The sequence below is a fragment of the Rousettus aegyptiacus genome, unplaced genomic scaffold (assembly GCF_014176215.1).
Source record: "Rousettus aegyptiacus isolate mRouAeg1 unplaced genomic scaffold, mRouAeg1.p scaffold_m13_p_16, whole genome shotgun sequence".
In the NCBI taxonomy this organism is placed as follows: Eukaryota; Metazoa; Chordata; class Mammalia; order Chiroptera; family Pteropodidae; genus Rousettus; species Rousettus aegyptiacus.
The window spans coordinates 27,805,978-27,818,489 of record NW_023416291.1 but is presented as its reverse complement, the minus strand read 5'-3'; the positions used below and the strand labels follow the sequence as shown (position 1 = coordinate 27,818,489).

The following is a 12,512-nucleotide window of genomic DNA, read 5'->3' as shown; positions in this document are numbered from 1 at the left end:
GAACCCTTGAAGGCTGGAAAGATGTATCATGGTTGTTAAGGAATGAGTTTGTTCTTGACAAACTGTACAAATGTTGGAAGATCTATTAAGAAATTAGTATACTGAATAAAGCACCAGTGCTATAAATGCTGTTTCCCTTTCACTATTTGTCAGGCAACGACACTGCATTTAGGTGTGTGGGTTATACCCCAATTAACAATTAATCTAGAATACTCTGTTTTACCATGATCTGCGGGCTGGTGGTGACTTCCTTTCCAGTGGAATTGTAATGTGTTTCCGTGTAGCCGGGTGCAAGGAGATCCCTGGAATGGGAAAAAGAAAAAAGCCATAATTACTCATGCTAATTGTAAAGTCCAGTGATTAAAGGGAGAGCTCTCACGGAGTGGGGTGGGGGTGGCGGACAGGGAAATTTCAACTCCCAAGCTCCTCCTCCTAAACTTTCAAGACAAGTCCAAGAATAAAAGGGATGCTAAAATGGGAAGACAGAGGGGCAGGGACATTCCTGAATAATATGGGACAATGTCTGCTTTGTCATCAGATTTCGCAGAATTGTCTGAAGGGAGATTTGAGGATCAAATGGAACCTGAGAAGGGCAACATTTTAAAAATGATGCAAAAGAGTAATGTTCCACACCAGTTTAGGATGAGTGTATTTCCATCCTAACAGTGACTATTAACAGCTAGTAGTGGTGAAGAGTTTAATGGAAATTAATTTATATTTTCTAGTTAGGGCCCTTTCAGCTTTTTCACTGAGTTTCTAAAAAGTCTTTTATTATCTTCAATTATCCGCCAGGAAATAGGAGCCCAAATATATTTTTTAAAGAGTCGAGGTGAGGAGAAAAGGAAATGATTAAGTATTAAGTGCTATCTCTCTACTGGCCACTCACTGGGTTAGACATGTTACATGAGTCATTTAATATAATCTTTTCAACAATCCTATAAGGTAAATACTACTCTCTTTATTTTCCGGATAAGATTAAATAGTTCAAGTGGCATAAGATCATATCCAGGTCGACCTCAATTCAAAGCCTGTATTATTTCCATTATATCAGTTTCCAAAATCTGGCCAGTTGTGATTTTTTGCAATAGGTCTATTTGTCTCTCTTTCTTTCCTATATAGAACAATTTAGGGACTGAAAGAGCCCGAAAGCACAGAAGTTTAAAAAAAAATTGCTTTTGAAGTAGTCTAAATATAGGATGATCAAGATCTGAGTGAGAGTGGAGGCAGTGAAATTTTTTTAAAAATGTTGAATTTTAATGAATTGACTGAAAAGTATGAAGGAATAAGAGCACAATGTAACAAATGAGAAAAATTGACAGGTAAGTGAATAGCTGGGTAGAAAGGGCAATGGTGTTAGCCTCGGGAGAGCCCAGCTCTGGTTTTATCACTGATTTGTTCTTTGGCCCTAGAGTTTATTGACTTATATATGACTTGTTTTTTTGTTTGTTTATTTGTTTGTTTGTTTGTTTGCAATGATGAAAATGGTTGTAAATTGTTTTCATATCTAATCTTTCTTTTTTAAAATTACAGTTGTTCTCAATATTATTTTATATTAGTTTCAGGTTTACAGACAGCATAGTGATTGGTTAGACATTTATATACAATGATTCCCCCCAATAAGTCTAGTACCAACCTGGCACCATACATAGTTTTACAATATTAATGACCATATTCCCTGCGCTGTAATTTACATCCCTGTGACTATTTTGTACTTCTTAATCATTTGTCTGACTCTTTAATTGACTCTTTAATTGCAAGACTTTTAAAAAGTTCAGTGAAAAAGCTGAAAGTGCCCTAACTAGTACCGCCCAGCCCTCCAACACTCCTCTCATCTGCCAACCATCAGTTTGTTATCTGTTTCTCTGACTCTGTTTCTGCTTTTTTTATTCATTTATTTTGTTCCTTAGATTCCACATATAAGTGAGATTATATGGTATTTGTTTTTCTCTGTCTGGTTTATTTTACTTAGCATAATACTCTCTAGGTTCATTCATGTTGTCACAAATGGTAAGATTTCATTTTTTTTTATGGCCAAGTAATATTCCATTGTATATATGTACAACCTCTTCTTTATCCATTAGTTTATTGATGGGCATTTATGTTGCTTCCATATCTTGGCTATTGTAAATAAAGCTGCAATGAACATGGGAGTACATATGAATTTTCAAATTAGTGTTTTGGATTTTTGCAGAAAAAATACCCATAACTGGAATTTCTGGGTCATAAGTTCTGTTTTTAATTTTTTTTGAGGAATTTCCACACTGTTTTTCATAGTGGCTGCACCAATTTACAATCCCACTAACAGTGCATGAAGGTTTCTTTTTCTCCACATTCTTGCCAAAACTTGTTTGTTGATTTCTTGATGATAGGCATTCTAACAGGTATGAGGCGATATCTCATTATGATTTTAATTTGCATTTCTCTGATGATTAAGGATGCTGAGCATCTTTTCATTTAACTGTTGACCATCTATATGTCCTCTTTGGAAAAATGTCTATTCAGGTTCTCTGATCATTTTTTAATTGAATTGTTTGTTTTTTGTTGTTGTCGTTGTTGTTGAGTATTATCTAATCTTTCAGTATTAGAATAATAAAATGCAATAACATGGGGGAAGAGTTAAAAATCTACCTGTTATGTCATAGAATTGGATAAAATATATATCTGCCTACTTCTCATTCACTGCTTTATTACTAGAAGTATCAAAACTCTAGTAAACTGTTATTTTATCCAAGGTGTTTCTACTACTTCAAGTGGAAGGAAATATTTGCTGAACTCCTCAAACTAGTTGCGAGAAAAAGCTGAGTAGCCAAAGTTTGTGAGAGCCATAAGCAGTAATAGATTCAATTAGCACACTTTCCATATGCTAACTATTGATGAAGATTATATCAGAAGTATGACACTTACTTGGATTTTTTCAAATAAAGCACTGCAATTTTTCCATTGACTGTCATTTCATACTTCAATTCAGTTTCAAATTTTTCCTGCAAAAATGCACAAATATTTACTGGTAATTAAAAACACATAAATATTCATTTTGCTAGGTCCATCTGTTTAATCACGAATAAACAATGCCTGCTTTTCTTTAACACTGTTCTTTATAATACCAATTGTCTGCTTCTGTCTCTTTTAATCAATCAAACAACTCTGCCAACTAGGTAGTCAAACTATCTGAGAACTTTATATCCATCCATCTACCCATCCATCCATCCATCCATCCATGTATTCTACAAATATTATTTGAGTGCTGATTATATGCAAGACACTTCTCGGTTCTGGACATTTAAATTTAAGCAAGAAAAATTGGTACCTGCTGTCAGAAAGCTTACATTCTTGTGGAAAGACAGACAGTAAATGTTAGTTACATTCTTGTGGAAAGACAGACAGTAAATGTTAGTTACATTGTATAATAAGTGAAATACATGTGAAAAGCAATGTAGGATGTCTATATAACATCTTGAGGGCAGGAAAGGCTTTCTTGAGAAAGTAATGTGCAAGCTGAGATAAGTATTAACCTGATGGAAAAGGGTAGGGTATTATTTGAGAGGGAATTGTGTGCACACAGACCCACAGGCCTCCAAGCCTCTCACTAACGAGTTTCGGTTTGGAGAACTTCTCAAGGCCAAGTGGATGTTACAATATGGGCAAAATTAAAGGAGCATGCACCTTAAGATAGGGAGAAGTCATCAAGAAGAAAATATGGTCTAAGGCATTCAGAAAGAGAAACAATCACTTTAAGTAAACCATGTGAATCAGGAGAACGGTTTTAACTTTAGATTCATATACACAGGAGAAGCTATAGGTGACTATACAGAAGAACTTAAAAAATCTTATTGGGTTCTGAGTTTTGACTATTCTATAAAACAGAGTTATTAGCCACAGTTACATACAGTATCTAAAAATTCACTGGGAAGCGTCAGCACAATGCTATTAAAGAGATCTAAATATAGCAGATCACATATGATTGAGAATCACTTATTATAGACTGTGCTGTTCTCTCTGCTGCGTTGCACCGAGGGCCAAGTTATTTTCTCTCCTCCCCTCTTCTGGTCTGAAGAGTATCTAAGCTCACTGAGGGACAAGAATGAGTTAGACCCATCAGATCAGGGGTATCGTGCAGAGATTTTTCCATTTCCAAGATCAGGTATTTTGACCCATATTTTCTTTAAATTATCAATTACTGAAGTCCTCTTTGGGGTCAAAAATCCATGAATATAGACATTCTATACTATGGGACTAGATGAGGAGAAGCTACTGTAATTCAATCCATTTTCATGAATAACAGGAGCTAGAAAGAAATCTGAGAGTGAAAAATAAAAGTCGTGGGGAATTGTGACCACTTATGGTTCAGGTTTAAGAAAGACCAGATAGAATGAACATATTAGAATACTAGATATGACCTTCTAACTAGAATAGCCTTCTAGATATCTGTTTCCCACAATCGTGAATATACTTCAAGGTTCTATCTTGGTCTTTAGTGTCTCCAGAAAATTTCAAAGGATTATTTTTAGGATTATGAGCTACATGTATTTATGAGTCACCTTGGAAGCATTAAGTGCTCATCTGTAATATTCATCATGCAACTAAAAGGAATAAGGAGAAATCTGTAAATATACTAGATAAAACTACAAAAATAAAAATAAGATTTACTATATAAAGAAACATTAAAGCTTTCAAATTATTTAAGCAAAATTTCCTTCAATTCTCTATGAGATTTGACCTAATACTTTTATTTTCTTCGAACGATAAAATTGTTGTGTCTTGCAAGAAATTCTTTGAATCAATGAGGATTTATGGAATATTTTCTATAGGACAGGGGCTGAGAGATGAGGGTGATGGAGAGGCAGAGACATGTCAAAGACATAAAAAACACTTTTTTTATTTGACCTGGGCAGTTCAAACCAGTAGAAACTACATACACAATCACACACACACATACATGCATTTTCACTACAATAAAATCTATGTTTTTAAAAAAATTAAGAGCCAAATGGTGTAAAAGCATAAGTTCAAAATAAGGATCTATTAGTATGTACATGAATATTTCATGTTGCCTTGGCAAACAATGTAAGATGGGCCAGACGTTCCATACAAAGAGAATGTTTTAAGTAGCAAGAAATTCATAAGGAAGGGCATAGAGGTAGAAACAAGCATATTATTAAGAAAGGCCTTGAGAATACCCAGGCTGACTGAAAAGAAGATTATGTTGAGAAGCAGAAAGAAAACAAAATGACCTGATGAACCATAGCATTAAGCACAAAGAGCCTTGAAAGTTAGTCAGAAGTACAGTCTGATGAGGTTACACAGGGCAGAGTCATAAGATACTCTTGAACAGAGAGTTAATAAATTGCATCCCACTTTGATTTTCACCTACATTATTTCAAAATAGCCATATAAAGTAAGCATTCCTATTATTATTTCAAATTTTAGGCAAAATTTAGACTTTGAAGTTTGCATCTGTCTAAATTTACACAGGATGAATTAACAAAGCTAAGACATGAACATAAATAAGCCCCCTGAATTCAGATTCTTTTACTTTCACGATGGATAAGAAAAATGTAAGGTTCATATGACCAGTTAACTGAGTAGTAGACTAGATAAATAATGTATTTGCAATAAATATCAAGTACTTTATATTGATTGCATCCATCCGCTCAATCATTTAAAACATTAATTGATCATTTAATATATGCCAGTAGCTACTGTATGGTTTTTCATCAAAATAAATTGTCCAAAGCTTATATTTATTTTTACAGTTTTGAACAACTCACTTTATAACTGTGATGAAAAACAGTGGACTTGTATTGAAAATTTTCTCAAAATATTTAGTGAAAAAAGGTTTCTGGCATTTTTAAAATACTTCCAAAAAGTATTTGAAGAAAGCTATATTGAGTGTTGACAGGGAAGCCAAGGCATATGGGACCCCTTTAAATTGAGAGATTTAGCAGAAATATGTTGTTGAGAGATAACTTCAGGGAATAGGGCCTACTACAGGTCCTGCTGTTATAAGTACGTCTGCTTTAGAAGAAATAGTCTGTGAGGAACCTTGCCCGGTAAGGGGAACATGAACTCCCCAGTGAGTTGTATCTTACGATCGATAGATGCAAGTTATTATTTATGTCTCATTTATATGAATTTTCCAGGCTCCCTATAGAATATTTCCACGTATAGGTAATTAGAAAATTGTTGTCAAATGAATTATGTTTTAGCTTTCTTTTTTTGACTGTGAATATGTCATCTCATTATGTAGTAAGAATTATACAATTTTTAATAGCTGCCTTTTTAGAAGAGACAGAAGTAAATTTCATGTTTAATTACAGTAATTAATCTTAATTTAATTGCATATATACATGCATTTATCCACAATATTTTATTTTCTACTTCAATTTTAATGTTCATGGTATTGTTTGTATGTGTGCATGTGTAGATGATAGATAGATGATAGATAGATAGATAGATAGATAGATAGATAGATAGATAGATATTCAAAATTCTTTGTTAAGTCAAAAGCTATACCTGTTGATCTGGCATCTTGACCTCTCTTTTGTGTAGTGGATGAAGTCTTCTAGGATAAACCACTTCATACTCCTTTACTTCAAAAAGTTCTTTTATTGCATTTACTGAGAAAAAAAAGTAACAGAAAATTTAGCAAAGCAAAACTGATATAGACTGATAGGCAATGGGCATCCTTACTGTATTTCTGAGGAACGATGCTACACACAGAGGCTCTGAGTTACGAAAGAGCATTATTGAAGTGCAGACACTGGAAGAGATCGACAAAATCAGAAACCCACTCCTCTTCTCAAACCTTTATTATAATCTATATCTTCAAATATTATCTCACTGAAAGTTTATAAGTGTTTTTCAATTTAGTGAAAATATTTCTTTTGAGTTTTCCTACTTCTCTTTACTAACTTGGATCCCCTGCAAAGAAATGCAGCAAATAGTATAGGCACAAGCCTGTGAGGAAGGCAGAACCCCAAAGAATTCTTTAGGAAGCTAATCAGTGTCAGAATAATTAAGTTGAAGCACTCTGAAAACTACCCTGAGAGAAAAATGAAATAGCTAATGGCTTTTAATATAGTTTTGATTTTAATATATTTTTCTTGGGTTTTCCAATAGCAATGTTTTCCCCTAATGAAAGAAACTAAGTAAGAAAAGGTTCCAATACCAGTTTGATAGAATTAGCTTGTCTTGCAATACAGACACACCTTCATTTTTGCATATAAAATATGAGGAAAAAAAATTAGAGAAGCATACAATTAGAACTAGTAGTGGCCTAGAAGAAAAAAAAATTGTGCTTGCATTTATATTGAAAGAAAATTAGAAAGCTATCTCATTCAGTTTTCTATCTGTATCTTGAATTCCCATTTTAATATTGTTTCTAGAAGTTATTTTTGAGAGAAATTCAGTTTTTCAAAGCTAACACTGGACTTTCTATTTTCTTTTTTATCTGCCCACATGGTCCGGTCTCTGCTCTGTATAGTGTGGCACCTGAGGAAATGTCGACAGACCTGATTACTGGCCGCTGAAGGGGCTGTAGGTCCATGCAGAAGGTAGATGCAGTGGGAATCAGGCCCTGACCCAGCCATACCAACTGAGAAGGCTTTAGTTCTTTTTGTAAGGACCAGAAGCCTCTCTAACAGTAGTCCTAGTTCATTAAAACACTCAAACTACATTCTATTGTAATCCAAATTTATGTTACTATGGTTGATCTTTTAACAAATAAAGCTGAACGTTTTTCGTTGGTCATCTTAGATGGCTGTACACTTATCCCAATATAGCCCAAAGAATAAATATTTATTTAAAAAAAAATTTCTTCAGAATCTAAAGAAGGAACTTTCAAAAAATTCTTTTATTTTATAATGGCTTTAATTCATTTCATCATTCAAGAGCCATTTACATTTAACTTTGAAATACAGAATATGCGATTACATTGGCTAAAAACTCATTGGGTCAGAATTGAGGTGGTAAAGTGATAAAGCTGCTTTTCTCTCAGTGACCTGAGATTCACTCTTCAAAACATTTCAAAAGCACTCGAAGTCATGGCATCAACACTAGGATACATAACTTTGGGTTTAATTTGTGTTTTTTAATTGTTTGAAAAGAGGGGACAGATACAATGATCTCTTAGTCCAGTCAAGTAGACTATGATTTTCAGCAAATAAATACAGAATCCTCTATAATCTCTTTGAGGAGGCAGTGATCCTTCAGATAGAGTTCTAATCAGTTGGGATAAAAAAAAAAATCTCATTACATAGACATATTTCCAGAATTATATCACAAAGTCTCTCTGTTACTTTGTACTCTTATAGACATAATTATCTTTTTTATTTCTATTTAGTTAATTTTTGGTAAAGGACAATAATAACATTAGTTACAAGCAATTTTTATAACAAAATTCAAAAGTCAAAAGAAATATTAAATTGGTCTTTGCCTTTCAATTGAGTAAAAAATTTTCATGATTGTAATTATTTCAAAATAAGATTTCAAGAGGTAAGAAAATTATCCCTGCCAGAAATTAAGGACATGATTCCCTATAGCCTCCTGTAAACTCTGTGACATCAAACAAGCATGCCACAAGGCGCACATGCTGGCTGGTGGGCTGTGTCCATTCGGGGCAAGTGATCCCATTATCACAGAGCTCAGGAAGTCATATATTTACCAACGTTGCAAACAGAGTAACTTAAAAAATATACTATATAAAAAATGGTTTTCATCCATAATACACCTTATTCTGATACAAATATTAGTCAAAGCTGTCCTCGGGTCATAAAATTATAACTACTTGATTCTTTTTATAAAAACAGGAAGTGATTAACACATGCACATTCTTCATTCAGAAGGGGTGAGAAAGGAATAGGTCAATGCAACCAGCACGAGTTCTCTTTGATATAGACACTGATCTCCATGCTTCTAGGCAGTAGCTAAATTCCAATATTTCAAGGGTAAAGGGGGTCAACAATATGGTGACAGAAGGAAATTTGACTTTGGGTGGTTAACACACAATACAATATACATATGACGTATTATTGAAATGGGCACTTGAAACCTATATAATTTTATTAACCAATGTCTCCCGAATAAATTTAATAAAAAATAAAAATAATAAATTATGACATTTTATGAAATAGGAAATTACCAATAACCTCTTAAATATGGAGTTGAAATATGAAAATTAGCAAAGAAATTTATTTCTAACTCTGATGGTACAGTGCTTCAAAATGGCAACACCAAAAAACCAATGTATCAAATAAACCAGAATATTTTTTAAAAACCTTCAGTAATCTCTCACTTTCTTTAGTTTGAAATGAACAATTTCCAGCTCTTGCCAAACTCTTGCGACAGAGTACTTTCTCTACAGAAAAGGATAGAATTTCCCTTAACGACCCTTATTTCTTTAAAACCAGGATGGCCCCTGAATGAATGCAGTTTGAGATATAACGAATTACACAGCAGCTGGAGAGATGCAGCAGACCTAAATATTGTTTAGCTCGTTTATCCTTAAGGCTGAGAGAGATGGTTCAGCCTCCTCCCAGCTGAATAATACAGGCTAATTATTTTGAAGCTTGTGGAACAAACATAACTAACTGCCATCCAGGGATTACGCAAATCCGAGATGTAACACAATATGTTTCTACTAATTCATTTTAATACTTGCTTTCTCTTTCCCACAGAACTTACATGTGCTTGATTAGTTTTGACTATCAAACTGGATCAAGAAAAATAAACCTGTTATTTTGGTTTAGATTAGATAGTTATTTTTATGTTTATTAGTTTTTAAAAAGCTAAAGCTTATTGACAAGATTAATATAACAGACACTGGTCTGGAAGCTATTTTATTTTTCTAATGTGCTTGGGGTCATTTTGTAGTTTAGCACATTTGTACATAACATTGACATTTTTGTTCAGATCTGTTCAAAACTGTTTAAAGCAATGTCTTTACAAACCGAACATATGACATTAAGCCCTGAATAAAAGTTTATGCAACGATATTGACTTAAATTCTAGGGTTCTCTGTACCCCTTCAAATCATCCGATGATTTCAAATTTTGTGTAGGAAAAGTGAGTACACACATTGAGGAAAAACACAACTTAATTAAGTTTATCATTTTGGCTATTAAAATGAAATTTTATATATAGGGTCCTCTAGTCAGCTTTTCAAGATAAGCAAGAATTGCTAATTTGAAATAAAATAATTTCAAATTACTGTACTCCCAGGAAATTCTGCTAGACATTTTCTCTTTGTGCATTTAATTCATCTCCCTAAATACCTGTTACACCCTTTTAGACATTTTTTTCTTTCCTATGATGAAATCTCATAAGTTATTTTTCTCTAGGGGATTCTTGAGCTCATTACAAACAATTGGCCGATTTTACCTCATTCTTTTATTTCATATACATGAGAATCGGGCAAAAGCCATGCTCCCAGAAGCACACATTTGTTCTTTGAATGATGGGGTAGAAAAACAAAAAAAGAGATGGGAAAATGAAAATCACTTTACTTCTTATCTTCTTGCTGGGAAATAAATCTATAGGAAACAATATCAGGGTATTTCAGTGACTGGGAGACCGTCTTGAAAATACAAGATGGAAGGTAAAAGGAGGGGGCAGTTTTTTGATTGAGATGAAGGATAAGGTGAGCAGCTGTCTGTCTGCCCCCCTGTTCTCATAAGAGCTACTTCAGAACCTCTGTTGCTACCACCAAATACTTGGAGATTTTAGGCATGACATCTAAGGAAATTGCATCTCCTGGTGCCATGCTGTGAATACAAACACAAGGGGGAACAGAATCAGTCAGTAGGTCCAATTTAACTGACAAGGCTATAATGTGGGTAGACTCCGGCATTAGCTATGTGATTCTGTTAATGGATTCGGATTGATCTTTACGCTGTCGCATTAAGGTTGTACCCAAGCAATTCTTATGTTCCAACCATGCAAAGTGTCCCAAAGAGTTTTTGGTAAAAGTATTTTTGGACAACATACAAAAAGAAGATTTCTATCAAATGTGACTCAAAGAGTAAGAATTTTAAGTCAATAACTTAAATGCTTAACAGTTCTGTATTTAAAGATATTATGTAAAACTTTCACAAGTCTGAAAAACAAATCAGAAACAAAGGGAAAAGGAAAAGTACCGAGTGAGTACCGGTTTCTTCCCTAAACCCATCCTTCTTGTTGATAATCTGTTCCTGTTCTAGGTCCCAGCAAGCATTCTGAAACCCAAGAAAAGTTTGACCAGGGATGGATTCCAAGGTATTAAAGATAGTGTGGTAACTTAAATAAGCTCTAGAAATAAAAATTGGCGAAGGAAATGTGTTTCCCAATCTACTTTAACCAAAATCTAATTGGAGGATTTATCAGAAATGGAGAGACATGCTAGACATGATTTATTATTAGGAAATAGGATTCCTCTACTTTTAAATTCTTAAACATTTAAGAGTGAAAGATCAACTCGAGCTTAGTAACATTGCTTTGATCAAGTAATATCATAGTGATTTATAAAATAAAATTGGTCAATTACTTATTTCCATTTATTTCTATTTATTATCTCCAGTAAAGAAAGGACTAAAAATGTAAGCTCAAAAGGTACTGGATGAACCAACTGGTCTCAATAATAATGACAGATACATTCTGATGCCTTTCGCACACCAATAACCAGACAAATCTATTGCATTTTTACTGCTTAAAAATGACAAGGTGGGTTTTGATGAATTTCACTTTTCAACTCAAAGATCATATTCATTATTTAAATTATGCTGAATGAAAACTTCCACTTGATTTCTATATTCTCAGGTCAGACACGTAAATAAGGATTAAGGATGTCTCTTTGCCTCTCTTTTACACTGAGTGTTTACATTAGTTACAGCCCCCCAAAGCAACAGATTAAAACCAGCTCAACCAGTTAGTAAAATCAGTGAAAAAAAGATATTGAGAGAAGATGAAAAGCAAGCAGTTTACTGACATATTTAATAGAACCTAAAAAGGAGTCAAACACTTACCTGGAAGTGGAAAGAGGAAGAAAGTGGCCGCCAGAAGAAGCCCTTGCAACATCCTGGGTGATCCCAGGAACGCAGTGTCTGCTCTTCTCCCTCAAACAGACATGCCCTGCTTGGTGTGTGGCTGCCTCCGCTCCAGTGAGACAGAATGAAACTCCGGGGTTCATTCCAGTCTCTGCTCCAGGAAGTGTTTACTGAAGGTGTTGCACAACCTTGAAGCTGTGGCCCTGCAACGGTGGCACGGCGGGAGGAAGTCCTGGCTGCCTCCTCGCTCTCAGATGCCTTCAGCACAGCTACGTTTTCTTTTTCCTTCAGACCCACATTCCCTACTCAAAAGTCGTGCATTCTAGTATATCCTTGTAGCCCAATAAACCTCCAAGAGGTTGTGGTTTTGCCGTGTCTTGATAAAAGTAGGTGCTTATCAGGATCTGGATGCAGATAGGAGCAGTTCTACTTTGAACTAATATTCCAAATTGTATAGCTCTTGTATATTGTAATTTCCCTTTAATACATGCCTGA

At 34.4% G+C, this 12,512-nt stretch overlaps 1 protein-coding gene across 3 annotated transcripts in view; it reads right to left on the bottom strand.

The window, feature by feature from the left end:
* ADAM28 (ADAM metallopeptidase domain 28) overlaps positions 1–12,154 on the bottom strand; it is a 51,745-nt gene extending 39,591 nt beyond the window's left edge. For 2 of the 3 annotated variants that reach the window (XM_016148178.2, XM_036233624.1), the window contains exons 1-4: positions 11,997–12,154; positions 6,514–6,617; positions 2,905–2,981; positions 224–302 (exon numbers count right to left, since the gene is read on the bottom strand). In XM_016148178.2, the coding sequence (XP_016003664.2) occupies positions 224–302; positions 2,905–2,981; positions 6,514–6,617; positions 11,997–12,048 (312 nt within the window). In that variant the 5' untranslated portion in view covers positions 12,049–12,154. The remainder of the gene's footprint in view (positions 1–223; positions 303–2,904; positions 2,982–6,513; positions 6,618–11,996) is intronic. The other variant, XM_016148177.2, reaches the window with a different exon arrangement.
* Between the last annotated feature and the right edge of the window lie 358 nt (positions 12,155–12,512).